General features: G+C 40.0%; 1 protein-coding gene across 4 annotated transcripts in view; it reads right to left on the bottom strand.

Moving 5' to 3' along the window:
- EIF2AK4 (eukaryotic translation initiation factor 2 alpha kinase 4) overlaps window positions 1-20,579 on the bottom strand; it is a 96,385-nt gene that overhangs the window by 14,892 nt on the left and 60,914 nt on the right. For 2 of the 4 annotated variants that reach the window (XM_087425030.1, XM_087425036.1), the window contains 14 exons: window positions 19,812-19,913; window positions 18,433-18,486; window positions 15,699-15,935; window positions 14,382-14,457; window positions 13,617-13,738; window positions 11,312-11,361; window positions 10,174-10,342; window positions 8,891-9,007; window positions 7,301-7,366; window positions 4,148-4,318; window positions 3,615-3,749; window positions 1,762-1,869; window positions 1,016-1,144; window positions 90-176 (listed from right to left, as the gene is read on the bottom strand). In XM_087425030.1, the coding sequence (XP_087281156.1) occupies window positions 90-176; window positions 1,016-1,144; window positions 1,762-1,869; window positions 3,615-3,749; window positions 4,148-4,318; window positions 7,301-7,366; window positions 8,891-9,007; window positions 10,174-10,342; window positions 11,312-11,361; window positions 13,617-13,738; window positions 14,382-14,457; window positions 15,699-15,935; window positions 18,433-18,486; window positions 19,812-19,913 (1,623 nt within the window). The other 2 variants (XM_087425042.1, XM_087425050.1) reach the window with 2 other exon arrangements.

Below are 20,579 nucleotides of genomic sequence, written 5' to 3'. Positions count from 1 at the left end.
CAGGGCCTCAGTGGGAATTTGGGTGTTCTACAGTTAATACAGAGTTTTGGAAATCTGTTGAATTGTGAAAGATTTCCTCCAGTCTTTACCTTGACGTGGCTTCCTTCTTTATCTGAGACCAGGGCCACATAGGTGATTTCATGATGTCTGCAGTACTCCTGTAATTCCTCTTGGGACTGAAACACACACACTTATGAAATAAACACAGAGCACCTGGAGCAGCTTCAACTCACGAGTGAATGAAAACACTGTGTTCTAATTTCAAAGTGAATTACTAAACATGCTGCCTTCAGGGGTTGTAACTATTAAGCAAGAAGAGTACAGAATTTAAAGGAGCTATTGCTCCTTTAAGGTCTTATTAGACCTCTCCTGCTTTCCTTACTTTCACTATTGTTCTAAGGGGCCACAGACAATCAGTGTGGTCAGGACACAGCAGGGGGTTTTCAAAACCTTCAAATCTTGATGGAGGGTGCCAAAAATTATACAACACAGACACAGACACACACACACACACACACACACACACACAGAAAAGGCCTGTGAGGAAAGCAATGGCAACCAAAGAAATAGTGGAAGGTGGAAAGCAGAACTGAAGCATAAAGCAAAGAAGCATGAGCAAAGGAGCCTGAGAGGATGCCACTGTGCAGGTCTGAAGTCACCGTGACTGGGCTTATGTTTTACTGTAGGTCAGAACACTTCCCTAACAATTTATGAAACAACTAGACAAATGGAAGAGGACATTGCTCTGTCAAATGATTAGAAATTACTGCTCAGCATACTTCTGATATGAATTTTCATATAACACACAAAAATGGACAGCAGCCGCTTCAGAAACCTCTTGACAGGTGATGTGAAAGGAGCAGGAGGGTTACTGCAGTGATCAGAAATGAATACAGGAAGGAACACTAACCACAGAGATAAACAGAGTTTGACAGAACTTAAAGCCGCAGAGGGTGATTCGCCATTGAAGCCCTGACTACATGCACTCCACTCACAGGTGCTCTTATCTCATTACCTGTGACCAGTCATACATGATTTCTGCTGTGATCCCCGCTGTCCAGAGTTTCTGGGTTAGGTTGATGGCCCTGGACATGGACATCTGGCCAACGCTTACGACCAGGAGGTCACAAGAGCTTATTGTAACCTGGATCAGAAACAGAGTGGTTATGTTTAGAGGAGCGAGATTGTGGGCGAGTAGGTGGGACTAGCACCAGGACAGAGGTGGCACTCATTTGAAGATAGGCACCTTGAAATCTTGTACAGCAACATATATGCAGAAGTCTCCAAAATGACATAGGAAAAAAAAATGACAGTCAATAAAACTTATATTAGCCTTTTAAGATACAAATTATTTCAACCACCCTAAGCTATCAGGAAGACATTCTTTTCCTGTGGGAAAACTAATCTTGCCTGAAACACAAAGGAAAAAGAACCATTTCTAGCTTTGTAGAGTACAGCAGGATTTCCGAACAAGGGGGCTTTGACACGAGTCTGTTAACAACTATACCATCTCACATTTACATAGTGCATTACAGACAAGGGGAGTGAGGCTAGGAAAGGATGGATGAAATGTCTAAGGTCCCCCAGCTAGAGGCTAAGGACTGAACTGCAAGGACCGTCACCAGGTGTTAGGCTTGTCTATCACAGCAGAGATAATCTCCCGAACCTTCAGTCTAGAGCTGCCACATCTGGGGCCCCAGGTAAACGACTACAAAATGAGAAACGACTCAAAGCACACTGGAAAGCAAAGCTGGAACTTACAGGTTCTTCCATGTTGAAGACGGCGGCAGATATCTTGTCTATAGCTATGCTGACCCCAATGGCAGTGGGAACTGGCCCCAGAGCCTGTGGTCCTCTAAACTGGGGAATCTGCGGAGAGAAACACACAGCTCTGGTTATGAAATAGAGAAGAAACCATGATTATGGGGAAAGCAATGAACACAGGGCACACACTCTGTCAGCAACTTATCATCAAAGGGTTCAACAAAAAGAAGTGTGTGTGTGTGTGTGTGTAGCAAGAGAGAGCGAAGCAAGCAGCGTGCAATTTAGGACAATGTTAGCAAATGTTGCATCTAGATCTGCACCATTCATTGTGGCAGCCACTGGCCACATGTGGCTTGAGCATTTGATATATGGCTGATCCAAATGGACATGTGCTATATATGTAAAATACACACTGTTGTAAAGACTCAGAATGAAAAAAAAGAACATAAAATAGCTCATTAATAAGTTTCAGATGTTTGATTACATGTTGAAATAGTATTTTGGGTATACTGGGTTAAATAAATGCTGATTGCAAACGCTTGGAAAGAAAAACAGAATGTAAAATAGCTCCTTAATAATTTTTAAAATTTTGATTACATTGAAATGATCATTTTGGATCTACTGGGTTAAATAAAATATATTATTAAAATTAATTCCACTTGTTTATTTTTACTTACTTTATGTTACTAGGCAATTTAAAATTACATATGTAGGTTTTGGTTCTGGACCAAGGTGGGTGGTTACACTTCTCCGTATTCCTCCTGCTAAGTACAGCTAAAAATCCTGGAAATTACATAGAAAACAAACCTAAGAAGACTCTGGAGTGGAGAGAAGGCAGCATACTGGCCAGGAGCCACAGGACACACAGTGAGTGCCCTGGGTTTGGCCTTGGCCTCACATATCCTGGATTGGGTGCTAGAGAAACCAGCAACCCAGAAATGCCACGGAGAACCAACAAAAAAGCCTCAGGGAAACCTGCACTCTCTGGCCAAAAGACCAAGAAAGGGGCAACCTGGCAGGACAGAAAACTTTCAGACAACACGCACTCTGCTCCAGCCAAACAACACAGGAAAAAAAAGACACATTCACCCCTACCCAGATGTAAGGAGGTCTCCCACCAGGCCCCTCGAAGGGTGGTATCAGAGAAGACTACGTGGGGAGCCAGGACTTTCATATCTGCCCAGGGGTAATGCTTTCCCCCCACCCCCCACACCCTTATTGGGTAAATATAATAGACTTTCTTCTCCTCTTGAGCTTCTCAGAGTTTGACAGTCAAAGCAAAAAGCATAACATTGTCTGATGTGGGTTTTAATCTACGTAGAGGAAATATTTAAGACAATTATATTATAAATGGGGGCTGAGGTAAAGAGACTTAAAGGGAGGTAAGGTTCTATCCTTCGTTTGAACTGGCAAATGTTGACACCAACAGATCTCTGTTGTGATCGAACAGCTCTGTATCTCGATTGTGGTGGTGGTGGTTATGGGAACCTACACATGTGATAATGGCCCAGAATTATATACATACAGTGTACCAATTTCTTGGTTTTGCTATTTTTTTATAGTTATGCCAAGTTTAACCATTCAAGGGAACTGGGTGAAAGGTACACAAGACATCTCTATACTGCCTTTGCAGCTTCCTATAAACCTAGTTATTTTAAAATAAACGTTAAAAAGATTACAAATGCAGTTCACAATACATTTCTATTCCTAGATGAAAGATATACAATTATTATAAATATTCAATTATACTATTGGTTCAATTTTCTGTAGGTTTGAAAAATTTCAAAATAAGTTGAAGAAGAAATGCAATTAAGCCAGAATAAATCAACAAATACAGGGCAAGCCCTCACCAGCAGGTCATATCTGCCACCAGCTGCCAGGATTTCAGATATAGCCCTTTGCCTCCGTCTGATGAACGCCACAAACTGGAAGATGATTCCGTTGTGCTGCTGTACCTTGTAAACCAAGCCCAAATTGATCAAGACCTGTAAATTGAAATGCCACACAAACGTGTCAAGGGCAGTTTTCCATCAATAGCATCAGAACAATCTACTTAGCATAGACAAAATATTCAGTAAGATTTGGCACAAAGTCTGTTTAACTATAGCCTGCCAAATAAGAAACTCTGCTCTCTTCCAGAATAACCACTTCTCTGAGGCTAACTGACATAATAAGAATTGCTGCACAATAGGAACTGTGATGCTTGCAAAGAAATTCTGATTTAAGCCAAATTATTACTAGGTATCAAATGTTCCAAAACAGAGAAAGCAGAGTTCTGGAAAAATAAAACACTTACTAGCATTAATGAAATAAAACCCATTTCCCCCTGGTGCTATTATTAATGCTACAAATCTGTACTGCCAGAAGCAAACAGTTGCCAAACCTGTAACTTTATGCCAAGTTTCTTCAACAGTCCAACAACGTCTTCTAGATCTTTTAAGCCATACTTCACCAATGGGGCAACACCTGTTTTCTGTTTTATTAATGAATTTATTGTTGGTGTCAGATCTTGCAAATCTCCCTTCTGCTCAATAAATTTGTAGAGTCGACACAGCTGGAAAGCAAAGAGGTACCGTTAGCTTCCAATCCACTGCAGGGAAGACTCACTCTGCACTGTGTTTCGTATACACAGGGGGACATGGCAGAGCTTTTGTACCTCCAAAAGGGGGGATTTCGTGCTCAAAGGTATTTTTAGTCTTTACTACAATCTCGACTAAGGATTATCCTTTTCCAACAACTCTAGAGCACCTCACAGAAGTGCTCTAGGCACCTACTCCTAGTTAGTTTTTAGTCACACACACTTACTCACAGTTAATGCCGACCCCAGCAGAGCAGACCGTGGCATTAGCAGAGCCTCCATTACATATTTTTAAGCCAGCACTGTTCCTCTTTACCTTCCTGATTCTCATGAATTCCCATTACTACAGGCACATAAATCAGGGACAGGAAGGCCAAGTCTGACTTGTTCAATACCACACTGAATTAGCCAGAAATTCCCTCTCGTCCCGTTGCTTGAATAATTCCTATTTGTAGCCTTGGGCTGCAGCTTGGATGTCATCTCCTACAGGCAGCCTCCTGATCCTTCCTTCCCACTGGCTCAGACCTCGATCCCAGGGCCCAGCTCCCACCAGTTGTATGCACCGTTTTCCCCAGAGAGGGCAGTGGCTAGCGATGATCTATCTGTGGGCCAGGCACCATCCCAGCCACACAGCAAGTGAAGGAGGAAATAACTATGATCATAAAACCAGAAAGAGAACTCCTGGGAGCTCAAGTGGAAATTAAGAAACGAAATTATAGCTATTTTAAGACTGTAGGCAAGCAGAACTTGGTTCAATTATAAATTGGCACATGGAAGCTAAGAGCTGAATAAAGACTTAGCTTAATACGGTAATCATAAATCACTTGTATTTTTAAAAAATCCAAGAAGTATTAAAATCTCTTATAATCTCTTTACTAAAGATAAACATTTTAAAATTTAAAATTACATCTCTAAAATTTTTTTCTTCTTAATAAAATAAAAAACTCTTTCTTCTCAATAAATTTTTTTTTTGAGGAAGATTGGCCCTAAGCTAACATCTGTTGCCAATCTTCCTCCTTTTTTTTTCTCTTTTTTTCTCCCCAAAGCCCCAGTAGATAGTTGTATGTCATAGTTGTACATCCTTCTAGTTGCTTTATGTGGGACGCCGCCTCAGCACAGCTTGATGAGTGGTGTGTAGGTCTGCGCCTAGGATCTGAACTGGCGTACCCCGGGCCGCTGAAGCAGAGCAGGTGAACTTAACCGCTATGCCACCATACTGGCCCCTCAATAAATTTTAACATTAAAATCCCCCATTAATAAACTACCAGAAGCACTAGCGTCAACACCCCCAGGTTTGGGTCCTCACTCTACCATCAACTCTGGACAAGTCACACTATCCCTTTGGGCCTCAGGTGCCTCATCTATAAAATAAGACAACTGGGCCAGATATTTGAAACTCTTTTACAATATTTCTACTGCCTTTTCTAATATCCTTAGAGTTTCCTTTTTAAATAACGAGAGTACCAAATGCTTTTATTAGATATTAATTTTTCCATGTAAACTAATCAAACACACAACTCTGAATTAATATTCATCATCATCAAATGACCAGTGGGTAGAGATGTAGCAAAAAGAAAAGAAGGTAACATTTCAGCAACCAATGCAGATATCATGTACAAGTGTGAAACATTTTTGAAATGTGCCATTAATTCAAAAAACCTTTTAGGCTTGAACCTTCGGGTAAGAAATGATTGAGTGGGGCAGTCCCTTGAGCAGATTCTTTGTGCTACTTGTACACGAGCTTATCTCTGCACATAGGTATATGCTGTGTACATGCCTAGGGTACTATGTAAATACCGTTTTTCATATTAGATTATGCCATTGGGTCACTTTTCATATCATTAATATCTCCTCCAATAGTTAACATTTAAAATGTAAACCAGCTTAGTTTGTGGAACTCCTAGTGCTACGTATCTGGTTTACTTTCTCTACCTGCAGACTGCACGGGTGATTTCTTTAAACTGTGGTCAACGTATGTCCTGTGAAAGCTGTTTTAAAGAGCTGAGGGTAGCTATACGCTGCATGTACCCCCTCATGGCTTGTTAAAGGCCAGCATGAATTAAGAAGTTGAAAGCAGCCTGTGGACTCCTCCACTTACTCCTCTTTATATCCCTAGCACTGTGCCTGCCACACGGTAGGCGTCCAAAAGATCAAATAACTCTGCCTGGCCTGTGTACAATCATATTTTAATCTATCCCATATGTGAATTCTGCTGATCACCACAGGATCATGTAATTGAATGTCAGCCCAAGGGCCAGAAGGGTTCTGAGAAAGTTAAAAAAAAAAAAATCCCTCTTTTTATATAAATATTCAGGAAAATGTAAGAAATCTCTGTTGTCGTCTGCTTTTCAGAGCGACTCAGTTAAGTGTGGGTTACTACGCCAAAGATCTGGGACCAATCTGATGCCTGTAGAGAGAATACAATAAACTGTTTACCCCGTGAGGGTTTCGTCATTGCCAATGGGATCAGATGCAAGATTTCAGGAGTAGGAAATGTACCAGAAAAACAGCAGCTTTATTTCAACTCTGAGGTGTTAGAAGACCAGTGTGGGGTGGGTGGGTGGGTGGGTGGATACCCAATGAATCTGCAGAGCTCCGTGCCTCATTCTAGTCCCCCAGCCTCTACTGCAGAAGAGGACAACCAGTACTAGGTCTGCTCAGCAGGAGGCTCTACAAGTGCAGCCTCTAGAAGGGTGTGAAAGAAAAGTATCTGGTGATGGAACAAGAACAGGATGATTACAGCACATTACGCAGCAGCAGGGAGAGCCATTCTTTGATCACAGCACTAGTTTCTCTCTTCCCCTAATCTCAGAGGTTGCCATGGTACGTATTAGTGCTCAAGGGAAAAACTGTGAGGCGCAGGAAGTGCTGCTGCCTTACCGCAGCAAGAATTTGGTGACATTTTCTGCTATCAGAAAATTAGAGAAAGCTGTAATAACACTGTTAGAAGGTACTTACGCTATTAGAAGACAAAGACAGATTACAAAATTTAGCTTCCACTTCTCTCCTCGTCAGCTTTTCTGTCTAATGTAGAAGAAAAAGGTAACAATGAGAGTGACCAAATTTGGGCCTGAACAAGATACAATTCCCAGGCTAATTCTCACAAATGTATCCTTCATTCTGGACAAATTGCTCCTAATCATGAAGGATGGGTTAATTCCGTGATTAAAAATCATTTTATTTTTCCAATTCACATAAAACTACAACTAACATTGTTTTAAAATTTGAAAAACTCTGACATGAAAGAATTAAAAAGGGTAAAGCTGCACTTGCTGACTGGAGAGGCACTCCCGAGTCGGACAGGCTTAACCAGGGTGTGTGTCTGGGTGGGGAGGACGTCAACAGACCCGAGTTTCCCAGATAAAAACCATGGACTGACAGGCTCTGAGCATTTCATCCCACGCTGCAGTTAGGCTGTGGGCTATGAACAAGAATGGTCTGACGCCCCTCTGCACAACCCCTGAGGTTTCTGCCAGCGCCTGATTGACATTATATTGTATCTGTCACTGCCAAACTATGCAGCTCTTTTGGGGAAGAGAGAACCACGAAGAAACAAACAGTAAACTTAGGGTCTTCGATGTGTACCTGCTAGACAAAAGGAAAGCTAGTTAAGCTTTCTGGTGTATAAAAACAATAAGCCATATGGACTTCCACTATTTGTTCTGCCTTAATCATAGACTGTCTGGCAATGTTAGTCATTGAATCTCCTGGATGCCTCTTATTTATTATAAAAACATTTAACAAGAAAAGAAATTAGAACAGACAAGCATTCACATCTATCCCAGCACCATAATATAACATTATTCAAAATATTCAGCGTTTCCCCTCCAGGCTCTGCACACACTACAGAGTAACGAATACTACGATTGTGGCTAAATTAGAAAGAGTAACTGGAGGTGCAGCTGCCCCAGTCCCACAGGAAGGAGGTGGTCAATGAGGCTTCAACAGCGGTCTGAACCACTCTCTCCCAACTCGCCAATCCACATCTATAAATGACTCTACTGATAAGCACAGGCAGGTTGGAAGAATTAAGGGCAGGGCATAATAAGTCTTTTATTCTCAATACTAACACGTCTTTCTCTTGACCTCTGTAGAGTAAGTAAAATAACAGCACTTGCTGTGATGATGGAGCGAGTTAATCCATGTGAAGAGCTTGGAACAACGCTTGGCACGTGGGTAGGTGCTCAATGAAGGTTACTACTGGCAATCAGGACCAATTACTTAGTGATTTTTTTGCCTCAAGAAGGTTAGTGAAGAACTTTATTATCTTACAAATTAAGTAAGATAATTTGATCTTTTAAAATCAGAAGTTACCCTTAAAAAAAACAGCCTGGAGGTCACTAGTGGTATAAGGCTTAATACGGAAGAAAAGCTCACCAATATCAGTGTTAAGTGTTGATATAATCAAAGCCATTGGTTCTTTTACCTGAGAGCAATGAGGGAAGGAGACAAAACTCCTAGTTCAATTTTATAGTTACATCTGAAAGAAATGCTCATGCACTATTACTATTATCCTTCAGCATCAAGTCAAAGTAATTAAATGCTCACCACGGCATCATACAAAATAACGTAGACTTGACTGAGTTTATCTTCTGGGATCCCACAGTGTAAGAGTATTGCTTTCAATAACATGGTATGGTTCAAGTAAATATTATAATTTCTTTCCTAGAGTACAGAAAAAATTTATTTTCATTATAAAAGCAATATAGGTACATGACCAAATCTAGAACCTTACCACCAATTACCTAACACATGGAATTATCCTAACACATGGAAGGATTAAATATAAAAGATTGAATTTTAGCATATTGCTTTCCAGTTTATTTTTTCATGTACATTCTTTTTACATTCTTGTAGTTGAGGAATATAATATAATTTCACACTTTATTATGCACATCAAAAATACTTTGCCCTTCAGCTATGTTAAAAAGCCTGAGCAAATTCAAACAGATTTCAAAGAGGGAGAGGATCTGGTTCAAGAGTAACACTGACTTATAAGCAGGGCTGGTGGAAGACTTATTGCTACTTTGTCCACACAGTCAATTAATGAGCATTCACACAGTGGCAAGCTATATGCTGAGCTGGGCGCAGTGGAGTATATAGAAATGTGGATGCACAGGCTCTGCCCTGAAGGAGCACACATTCTGCTTGGACAACTCACAACTAACACAACTCAAGGAAGGAGGTGATGTCTCATGTCAAGTGTTGTGAGAGTTGAGAAGAAAAGGCCCGGCCCAACAATGAGGGGGCAGTCAGGCTTCCAGGGGAGAAAGGGCCCAAATCGTGGCTGGGTAGAGGTCTTTCTAGATGAGGGAACACCATGACTGACAGCACAATGAGGGAAGGAGACAGGGGCATGTGTGGGAGTGAACAGGGCATGTGTATGGGATGGGGAGGGAAGGCCTGAGGAGAGCAAACCATTGTGCTAGACACAGCCTCCACTGGCTAGGTAGCATGCAAACACGATGAAAAGTGAAGCTGGGAAGCTGAAAGGCTGGGCGTAGAAGGGAGCCACCGAGGGTTCTGAACAGGGTATGAATGTGCTAAAAGAATCCTAGGAATCCTAGGCTAATTTCTTGCATTTTGGACACCCTTCCCCCAAAGTAAAACACCCTTCCCCCAAAACAAAACAGACAAAAACAAAATCTGTTCCTGTCAAGGCAGAGATAAGAGCCTGAGATAAACCTCAAAAGTAACATCAAACTCTTTTCATCCACTTTAGTAAAAATGTGGTTCACTGCCCACACAAACTGAGGAACAGTTCTGTGGTCTTTCACTTAGTGAAGGACTCTAGCGGGATAATCTCAGAAAGTTAGAAAATGGAAAGGAACCTGAAGTGCTGGAAACTCTTGGATGATTTCATAGATAGTGTAGATGATTTCAGCAGTGGGCAGGGAGCTGTTGGTGGTAGAGGTGACAATATCAAATGCACATTCCAGAAGTTCTTTGGGATGATATCGGTCTAACTTGCGAGGTCTGAACACACGTTCTATGCAGTATCTGTAGAGAGAAACCCAGATTTCTAAGGTCATTGTTTACTGGAATCAAATATGTATAAGAGATTATTGAACAAGATAAAAAAACAAATATGAAAAAATAATCAGTGGTATGACCAAGAGAGCTGAAAGACAGATTTGCCCAGAACAGTCTTACCTTGTGATCTAGGGTCCAATGCCTAGTTTTCCCACTATTAAACTATGGGGCTTAATTTTTTTTTTTTAAGGTCTGAAATAGAAATGAAATTACACAAAAACAGTAATTTTACCTTAAGTGCTTGCTTTCTACATAGTGACATCCAGACCTTAGGACTTTGACCATTAATTATTCATTTGCAGCTGAGAAGAAAAGCACGTAAAGAGCTTTCATTTCATTTGAGGAAAGGAGCTTTAAAATGGGGTGCCTTGTTGACAAAATACTGCTCCAATTTATGAAGATCTCAGCGTCAGAGCCCTGTGGCATCTGCATGTACAGAAAACCTTTCCCCATGCTAAGGGCCTGGAGGTCCTCAGTGTTCAGCACTCGTGCTGGGTTTACTCCACTTCTCTACAAGCAGCTTTTGTTCCATTACCTGTGTAGGCAGTTTTCACACAGAGACCATTGGCCAATTGTCCCTTCAATTAAATTTTAAAAGGGGCCATCAGAGATCAAGAACAGCCAGATGCCAGATGTTTTCTTCAAGCAACCATTTGTGAAAATAATTAGTTATGTTGTCTGGCGACATTTAGAAGGCACAGAATGGACTGCGGGAGCTTCAGGGTACCCTCTCAACTGCTACATTCATTCTAAAGAGGAGGCCGACAGTCCTCGTCACCCTATAGAAAGGGGTACTGTGGCTGGGCTTTTCGACCATATTCCAAGCTCAATATTTTAAACCCCAAATTCTTTACTATGTAAGGATCACAGAAGATAAAACATTCTTCCTTGGTTTCTTTCCTACATCCGCCAAAGGAAACTCCGATCGTTTCTCACCGTTTTAAATTCAGTATATTATTTCTTGCCACGTATCTTGCAAAAGGAACCTGAAAAATAAAGTTTCAAAGGTCAATGTCAAGATGTGCCAACTACCATACTCCTTTTGGTTTTTTAATAACAGCTTTATTGAGATATAACTCACATACCATCAAGTTTACCCTTTTTAAGCATACATCAGTGGTTTTAGTATATTCACGAAGTCGTGCACTGCTCGTCATTCACACTCCTTGAAATGTTCCTGAGGGCTTCAGTCAGCAGTAGACCCCACTGCGGGACATACCACCAACCCTATTCATTGTGGCATTTCTTAGTTTTTTAAGTTTGAGAAAAATTCACTTTTAGTTAAATACACTCTGCCAAGTTTTATTACGCCAAATTAAAATCAGTGCAAGTTATCTGGTTACCTGTGAATTTTTAAGCATCATTTATGATAACACAATCAAATGAGTATTCTTTCTTATGGTGAATTTCCTGATTTTCCTATCGATCTTTCTCATAATAACCACCCACTAATAACTACCACTATTTATAAAACCATTGTCAGATTGTCCCAAGAGATCTGATACAGTATCATTAACTAATGAGTCAAATTCTTTTTATTTTTGGGGATTGTATATCAGCTCACAGAAAGAGAGCTGATGTTTAAAAATCTACACTTTAGTTTCCTAATGTCTAGAGAATAAGAAGCCACTTTTAAGCATAGCTATGTAAATATTTGTACTTCTACTCTTTCTTCAACAGAGCCTAAATATTTGATATGCTATTTATTCACCTCTCACTCAGAATAATCCCAAATCACTTTACTTACTGTAAAAGAAAAACAGAAGCCACGAATATGGAAGGAATTTCCTCTTAAACCATAAAAGCAACACACATTCTTACAATAAGCCACACAATATAGGTATGAAAAAAAGAAAATGCCTTGATTCCACATCCCCTTCCAAAAATATACGGGCAAAGGTTCAAGAGTGACACAAACATGCATGTGAGGGATGTTTGTACCTCACACATTCCACATGCATGCAAACACACAGTGCACTTTATGCACACACTTCGTTGTTTTTTAAACTTTTCTTTCTTTCTCTATATTAAAAAGGGGATCATATTAGAGTTCCTGTGAAACACACTTTTTTTCCAGCTAACAATTTACCATGGACATTTCTATACATCAAATATAGATATGGATGTATCTAAATACATATGTATTTTGATCTTATACCTTGTTAACATTCTATAACAAATTATTCAACCATTTTCCTACTGATTACCATGCCGTTTTCAGTTTCTGACCGCCACAAAAATATGGTAATGAACATCCCTTTAATATTCACATATCACTGTATTTTTATTTATGTAAATAAATTCCTCATAGTGGAATTGCTGGTTCAAAGGGTATAGTATGTCATCAAAAATTCTTTTTATTTTATTAAATACTTTCAAATTACTTTTCTAAAGCTTTAGCAATTTACATTCCCATCAGCAACATATGAAAGTACCTATTTTCCTACACCCTTGTCATCTCTGGATATTAACTATTTTTGCTATTTTTGGGTGAGGTTGAGATACCTTTGCTTTGCATTTCCTTATTATTTGTGAGGCTGAACATCTTTCCAGAAGATTACCAGCCCTGTGCATTTCCTCTTTTGAGAACTGCCTGTTATATCCTTTGTTCCTCTCTCTACTTGTAAGTGCTCTCTGTACATCAGGGTATTAACCTCCTGTCTGTCTTATGCATGTACATGCTACAGATGGGCTTGTTAGTACCAACACTGTGTGAGTGAACAACTGGTAAGAACGACTGTCGCTGTCAAAGGGAACCCCGGGGATCAGAAGAAGGCAGGCATGAGCAAACTCAGCATACCCAACTAGCAGAAGACACTTGCTGTTACAGAATTTAATTGTTCTAGACATTAACATGTTAGGCAGTTACTGAAGATCTAGCCAGGAAGTAAAGAAAAAACTCCATTTTATTTGTGTGAGTTGGCCAGGTTTGCCTGCTATGGTCACTCAGCAGAGCTTCACACTGAGGTGCAGATGTGTCACCTACAATGCAGGGTTCCAGTTGCTAGGGCCAAAAACACTTGCGCTATTAGCAAGGTGGATGTACACAGGGTCAAAGTTTACTAAATCCCAGTAATGCCCTCACCTTGATGACTCCCTTAAGCATGTATTTCCTAAAGGTGACATTTAAATATAAGCCTAGTGGAAAAAAATGATTGGTGGAGGTAATCCTTTAACATTGATGCCACCCCCGTGACCAGACATGGCATCCAGACTGTCAGCAGAGCGTTGCCAGCCTCACCCGCAGGTCGAAAGGAAGCATCACCAGCATCCCGCTGTGGTCCATGAACAAGGCGGCTTCGTTGTGCTCGTATATTTGCCTATTTCGGGGAAGCAGTAGTGGAGTGCACAGTTGGACAGCTCCTACACCAAATCACAAAAAATAACTAATCATCAGGCTCTCGTTCTTCCTAGGAGGCAACTTAAAATGAACACAAACCCGACAGTTAAGTGATCTGCTGCTGGGACTGTTGAAATCATTATCAGTCTATCTTCAAATCTTTAAATTTAGTAATGGAGAGCTCATCTAAGGTTAAGTTTGCTGATATAGTCATATTTCTGACTCCACAAACCAACAGTACTTTAGTAGCAAGGTTCTAATATTCAAGTCTGTTTCTCCTCAATAAGCCACGTTGTCAAAATTAGCTTAAATTTCACATGTCAATTGCTTGTAACCGAATTTAATAGTAAAGTATGGTTACACCCAAATCCATTAACAGTACTTCTTAATGATGTTTTTAAAACACATCACTTGAGAAGGCATGTGATTTTTTTTTTAATTTTTATTTATTTATTTTTACCCCCAAAGCCCCAGTAGATAGTTGTATGTCACAGATGCACCTCCTTCTAGTTGCTGTATGTGGGACACGGCCTCAGCATGGCCAGAGAAGCGGTGCGTTGGTGCGCGCCCGGGATCCGAACCCGGGCCACCAGCAGCAGACCACGCGCACTTAACCACTAAGCCACGGGCCCGGCCCAGGCATGTGATTTTTAAAACAGGACATACCATGTCTTTTAAAGATGCGGATGATGGTTTCACATACGTGTTGCTGTATCTTGGCTGTACGGATTGAGAAGTTGCCCTAAAATATGACCAATTAAAATGTCATCAAAGCCTAATCAAGGGAATCTCCTAAAATACTAATGTGTGGCTTGCAATAGGCATTATATTGCTTATTCCCAGGATCACAAAAGACATTTCAACAAGTCAGTCCCTTTTTGAATATATTCAGGGTGGAAGAAACCACATGTCTTACAACACATCCTGCCTGAGGAAGGCTGCCTCGGTTCAGAGGCCAAGATCTCAACCACGCTGCTATGTGCCCTTCAGAGAGAGCTAGTCAAACACACATTCTCCCCAGGACTCTCGGGGAGGCTGTGGAGCAATCAAACATCTAAGGGCATCAGGCCCCCTCCCACATACTAAGGTGATTCACAGAGGGCCCCTTGAAAGCTACAGGGCATTTACATATTTTGTAAACAGCTTGCTTTTTCATTTTTTATAATAAAAGTACCCTTTCACTATAGAAAATTTAGAAACAACAGATAAGCAAAAAGACAAAAATTAAAAAGTCACCTATAAACCATAAGTACCTTTCTAATACTGCCAGACAGCAAAAACCATTTGCCCCTGAAACCTATACCGATCTTTCACAAATCTTACCACCACTTCCTCTACTACTCTTTTAAAATTATATCGTATTTTATGCAAGCAGAAACATAAAGAGAATAACAAATATCTGTTACTCATTCACCCAATTTGATCAAATTTTAACACTTTGCTATATTGCCTTAGACCGTTTCTGATTTTTTTGTTTTTTTAAAGACAACGCTGAAGTTTCCCAAACCTGGCTATGCTTCAGAAACTACCTGGGAGCTTTTAAAACAGATTCTTTAAGTGCCTCACCTAGAGATTCCAAGCCACTTAGATCGGATGTAGGGCCTGGGCATCTGCATTGTCAAAGGACCTCTCAGGTGACTTTGCTGCACAGCCGGCATTGGAAACTACTAACTACTTGATGGGGATCTGAGCTGGCTGGATGTTTTCAGCTCTGTGCAGCAGGGCTGGGGCTCAGTCTTTAAAAGCACTACTTAATCTCTTGGGTGGGTGGAGAGGGGGATGGGTCACTTGAACTCCTTCAAGTTAAGTGAATAAAAGTGTGGCTCTTCCCAGAATAATGTATATGCACACATTTTCCACATACAGACCTCAGATTAAGAATTTGTGTTAGAGGCATTAAAGGAATCCATGGGAAATAAGGAACTGACTTGATCCTTTTGTGAACCAGGTTAAGCTCTCTGTTGAAGCCTGGCTCAAACCCACCTTGAGGATGTCGCTGTCGTAGGTATAATCGATGGCAGGGGAGATGCGCTGGGAGAAGATCTGGGCCATCATGGTGCGATAGGCCTTCCCATCCACGTTGGCCAGGGTGTGGTGCAGCACTTCATGCAGCTCCGATTCCTCCATCTGGGGTGGGGGCAGCAGCTCACTCTTGAGCAGCTCTGTGGCTGTGGGCCGCTTTGCTGGATCGTGGTTCAACAGCCAGGAGATGACCGATTTCTACAACAAAACCCAGGCCCACTGGGGATAGGATGCAATGGATGATGCTCAGGAGTTCTCCTGACAAGCCGGTGGTTGGTTCAGCTCAAAGAAAAGACACTATGCTTCCTGTGCTTAGTTGGTATTTCTGAAATCTCTGAATTTGTCATTTTTTTCCCCTGCACTTCATTATGACCGTAGAGTTGTACAACAATATGAGTATTTCTTAAAAGGGGGAGGCCCTTTTTATATTTTACATCATAAATGACCAAAAAGATCCTCAATTCAACAACTACATAGAGGCAGAACTTAGGCCTCCTAAATGCACAAAATACTGTAATAAAAAGGGTGTGAGAACATAAAACAAATATCTTTAGATGTCTAATTTTAGTAGAAATTATAACGTGTAATCTGGAATCCTTAAAGCAGTGTAAAACACCTTGTTCTTATTTTTCCTTCTCCATTTATGTTATCTGTATTGAAACCGTTCCCTTGAATTCTCTTGATTTACGTCTCATTTATTATACCTTCACAGCTACTACCTCATTAAGCAGAGCACTATTTGAAGGCTATCTAAACCTTTGAAAGGTTCCTTAATGACTCTTTAATTCTCTTGTTTATAATAAGGATTTATAAGGAATTAGAGGAATATTTGAGATCAGAAAATCTCAGTTTTTACACAAACCTTATTAAGCATTTTCTAATTATGTATCTTTAATATACTTCCCCCCTTCCCCCAACTCCTACCTTTGCCTTAGGCTAAAATACAAACACACGTAATTACTTTTCATGTAAAGAAAGGAACTGACGTGATGCAACTTTTATGAAAAGTTATGTTAAATTAAACCGGTAAAAACAATACCCCATTCAGCAAAACAGACCCTGTTATACTGCTTCATTTCTGTGTGTGGCAAAAACTGTATACTCAGTCTATAAGCATTTTCTATGCTGCCTCTTTTCAGATAAAAAGCAACGACTGTCACGTGGGAGGTGGTAGTTGTTGTGGTTTGGGCGCCAACTTTACACAATCCAAACGCAAATGCTCAAGGGTACCTAGTAGGTACCTGTGATAGGAGAGCATTGTCATTGCGAGAAATGGTCTGTATAGCTGGTCTCGTGTTTGTAGTTTAATAAAGTTCCCGTGCCATCACAGCTGCCAACATGTGGAAATACTGAGCAAGACTGACCTTGTTATAGGGAAAGGCTACGAAATGAACATTTACTTATGACATCTAGAAACACAGGAAACGACTCAGTTCAAATAAATAATAACAGCTAACAAAAGAAGTAGAAACACGACTCAATGTCTTTTCTAATGGTTCTTCACTAATTAGACAGATGAAGCAGAGCAGATCCCTCTAGCCATACATAAACACCATGGTAAACACTATGTCAATGCTGATATAAATAAAGGGTACGTTATCCCTATATTCACAGGTGAGGAAAATGAAAGTCTAGAAAAGTGACTTGCCCATCCAGAAACATAACCAATAAGCAAAAAATAGCAAATTAATGCAATGTTCTAGCTAGGTTTCTGTTCTCAACATTAATAATTTAAATAAGGGATTTCGCCTTGATTATAATTGTTAAGAAAAGTCAATCTAAGGAATAAACTTCCATATGACAAGAGTATTAACCACAGAAAGCTTCACCAAGACAAACAACCAGCACTGAGAAGAAACACACACCAGAAGCACAATACACAAATTCACTAATTCTTCTTCCATTTTAGCTGGATGCCAATATTAACCTGTGACATGAGTTACATACACAAACACAGATATTTATAGGAGGGAGCAGAAATTATTTTGCTTTAAAATACTGTAACATCAGACTGTCTAGTCTTCCCTTTCAGAATCTGAGCTACTTTAACCACAAAACAGAACAAAATTATTATTATTATTATTTTTTTAATAACTATTTTGTAGGGAGATTCTTTTTTTCTTTTTAATAATTTTTATTTATTTATTTTTCCCCCCAAAGCCCCAGTAGATAGTTGTATGTCATAGTTGCACATCCTTCTAGTTGCTGTACGTGGGACGCGGCCTCAGCATGGCCGGGCAAGCGGTGCGTCGGTGCACGCCCGGGATCTAACCCGGGGCCGCCAGCAGCGGAACGCGCGCACTTAACCGCTAAGCCACGGGGCTGACCCAAAATTATTGTTTTAAATTATATTTTTCTTTTCTTAAAGTTCCAAGGTTTATCTAAAACAATGAGCTATAAAAGCATTTTCTTTTTTTCAACATCTAAGCCAAGGTTCCAAATAGCACTTCAAAAGCACAATGAACCACACAAAAGAACCCTGTGGTTTGTTAACCTTCTATGCTAGCCCTTGGCATTTTTATGGTGTATTTCAAGTCTAATAACATTTTAAGTACTTCATCTTTTGATATTTCTTCCCATGTTGTTCCCAGGACACAAGAGAATGAATGACAGAAGATTACTAATTGAAAGAGAAAAAATATAGTAATTAAAATGCAAGAGTGAAGACACAGTAATTAAAGCATCAGAAAATTACCTGCTTTGTGTGCTCTCCATCATCGAAGTCTTCTGGAAACTTAGGCGAAGTGGGCTAAAAGAATATTATATGCAAATCAGCAAGAGCGTGGCAAACTGCCATAGTGTAAGCATTTATTCACTAGAGGTAAGAAAATCAAATACAGAATGAAAATTTGCTAACAAGAAAAGACTGAGTTGATACCTTCTTGATACTCAATGCCCATTCTTCCAAGTATGTACATATTATCTTAATACAAATGTTACCCAAATGACACTATAGGTAATAGAAAGCGCCTCATCTGAGGACAAAGTATTTTAAAATCTAATGGCCTCAGAAAAGACAAAGTAGCTTCATTAAACACACAGAAGAAAAAAGGGAAAAACACCAAAAAACATTAACACTGAAAACTCTACCTCCCGAAAAGTTCTCACCTTCCTGGTAAATAAGACCTCAATCATAATATTAACTTGACAGATTAGATGTTCTTGAAATGAAGGAACAAATATGAATTTTAGACTAAAGAAAGGCACTTCATTGAAGACATAATACTAAGAGCACTCTGGGTCAAGGCAAGGACATAGTAACCACTTTATCTATCCTGTACTTTATGAACCCAGCTGTCCTTACTGTACTGGAAGTAAAATAATTCAACTGTTTTTCCAAAATATCTAGAGGAGTATTCTTCATCAGGGTGCGTATGATTTAACCTAATGGACACACCTGCGGAAGCCCCATCTCTTGCTCATGAATATGTAAATCTACATCACCCTCACCCAAACCTTACCTTCCCCTTTCATCTTAATGCCGTTTCTCCCTGGCATTCTTGACCTCACACACTGTTAACATTAGCCCCTTTTAGTTTAGGCAATAACAGAGGAAAGAATTAATTCCAAGAACAGAAATGGAAATTTCACTGGGAAAAAAATTCAAGTGGCTGATATTTTTCCCAGGCCCCTCTTAACTTCTGGTCATGGCGGTATTGTTTAGGCATTACTACACCAGGTCTGTTCAGCTGGAACCTTTAATTTCTAGAACTAAACATCCATTATCCTTATAATGCATTCCCACTGCTGTAACTGTACTGATATCATGCAAAATCTTTGGATTCCTCCTTTGTTCTAAAATCAAGAGTAAATCTCTCAGAATAATTTTTAAAAAGTAACTGTAACCTAGCAATTTCTCCAAGTATGATTCCAAAAATAAAACTAGAGAAAGTTTCTCATCATTGGAGGTATGCAAGCAAAGGCAGACTTCCATTTTCTAGAAATACAGAAAATTACAGGAGGACCACCTCTTCTGTCTTACAAATACCAGAAAAATACCCTCCATTGAATTCTGACGTCAATGCCAAGATTCAGGTTACTGGAAACTGAGGCACAAAAACAGCTGATGCATACATCCCTGAGCTGGTTGAGAACGAAGATCCTTTCTGAGGCTGTGACCATGGGGTGATAGGACATCTCAAAGAAGATAATTCCCAGGCTGAAGAGATCCACTTTCTGAGGAGGAAAAAGAACTGTATTTAGAGAGCCTTGATATGAAAGTATAATTTACCAGGGAAGTATAGGATGAGCACTCTTAGTTGGAATAAAGTTTGTATAAACGAAAAACAAGCCATACTAGAAAAAATTTGATTTCTTCTAAAAAAAAAATTATAGGTTTAAAGTATAGATAAAATATTTGGCATCACTTCTCGAAATTTTCCTTGAAAATTAATTATACCTGGATTAGCTATACACACAGACACAGATAACCACTGGCCAACACTGAGAATAACTGCTAAAGAGCAAGGACAATTGAGACCGGTCATAAGAATTTGCTTTGATTTGCATCTTTACTAATCATCTCAAAAGTGAAACAGACTCAAATCTTTAGCTGGCAGCAAAGGTCAGCTACTGATTGCAAAGCCATACCAATGAGGACGGATGACGGGCACATCAGAAGGACCACATGACTAATCCTATATGGAAGTGCAAGTAAAAAAGGAGGAGGGTAAGACGATGTTCAGAAGGGAGCGCGGTCCAGCTCAGGGGAGGCTGCTCATGGTAAACCACACACAGACACAGAAGCCACTTTTAAGAACAACTCCTGAATGAATATGGACTCAGGGATTAATAGGAGATCCCCCCTAATTATCACCAGTGACTTCTGAAGTCTTAAAAACA

Source organism: Ceratotherium simum, chromosome 3 (genome assembly GCF_057802395.1).
Source record: "Ceratotherium simum simum isolate JZ-2026a chromosome 3, ASM5780239v1, whole genome shotgun sequence".
In the NCBI taxonomy this organism is placed as follows: Eukaryota; Metazoa; Chordata; class Mammalia; order Perissodactyla; family Rhinocerotidae; genus Ceratotherium; species Ceratotherium simum.
Note: the sequence above shows the minus strand (reverse complement) of the source record. Positions and strands in the feature narration are given on the sequence as shown.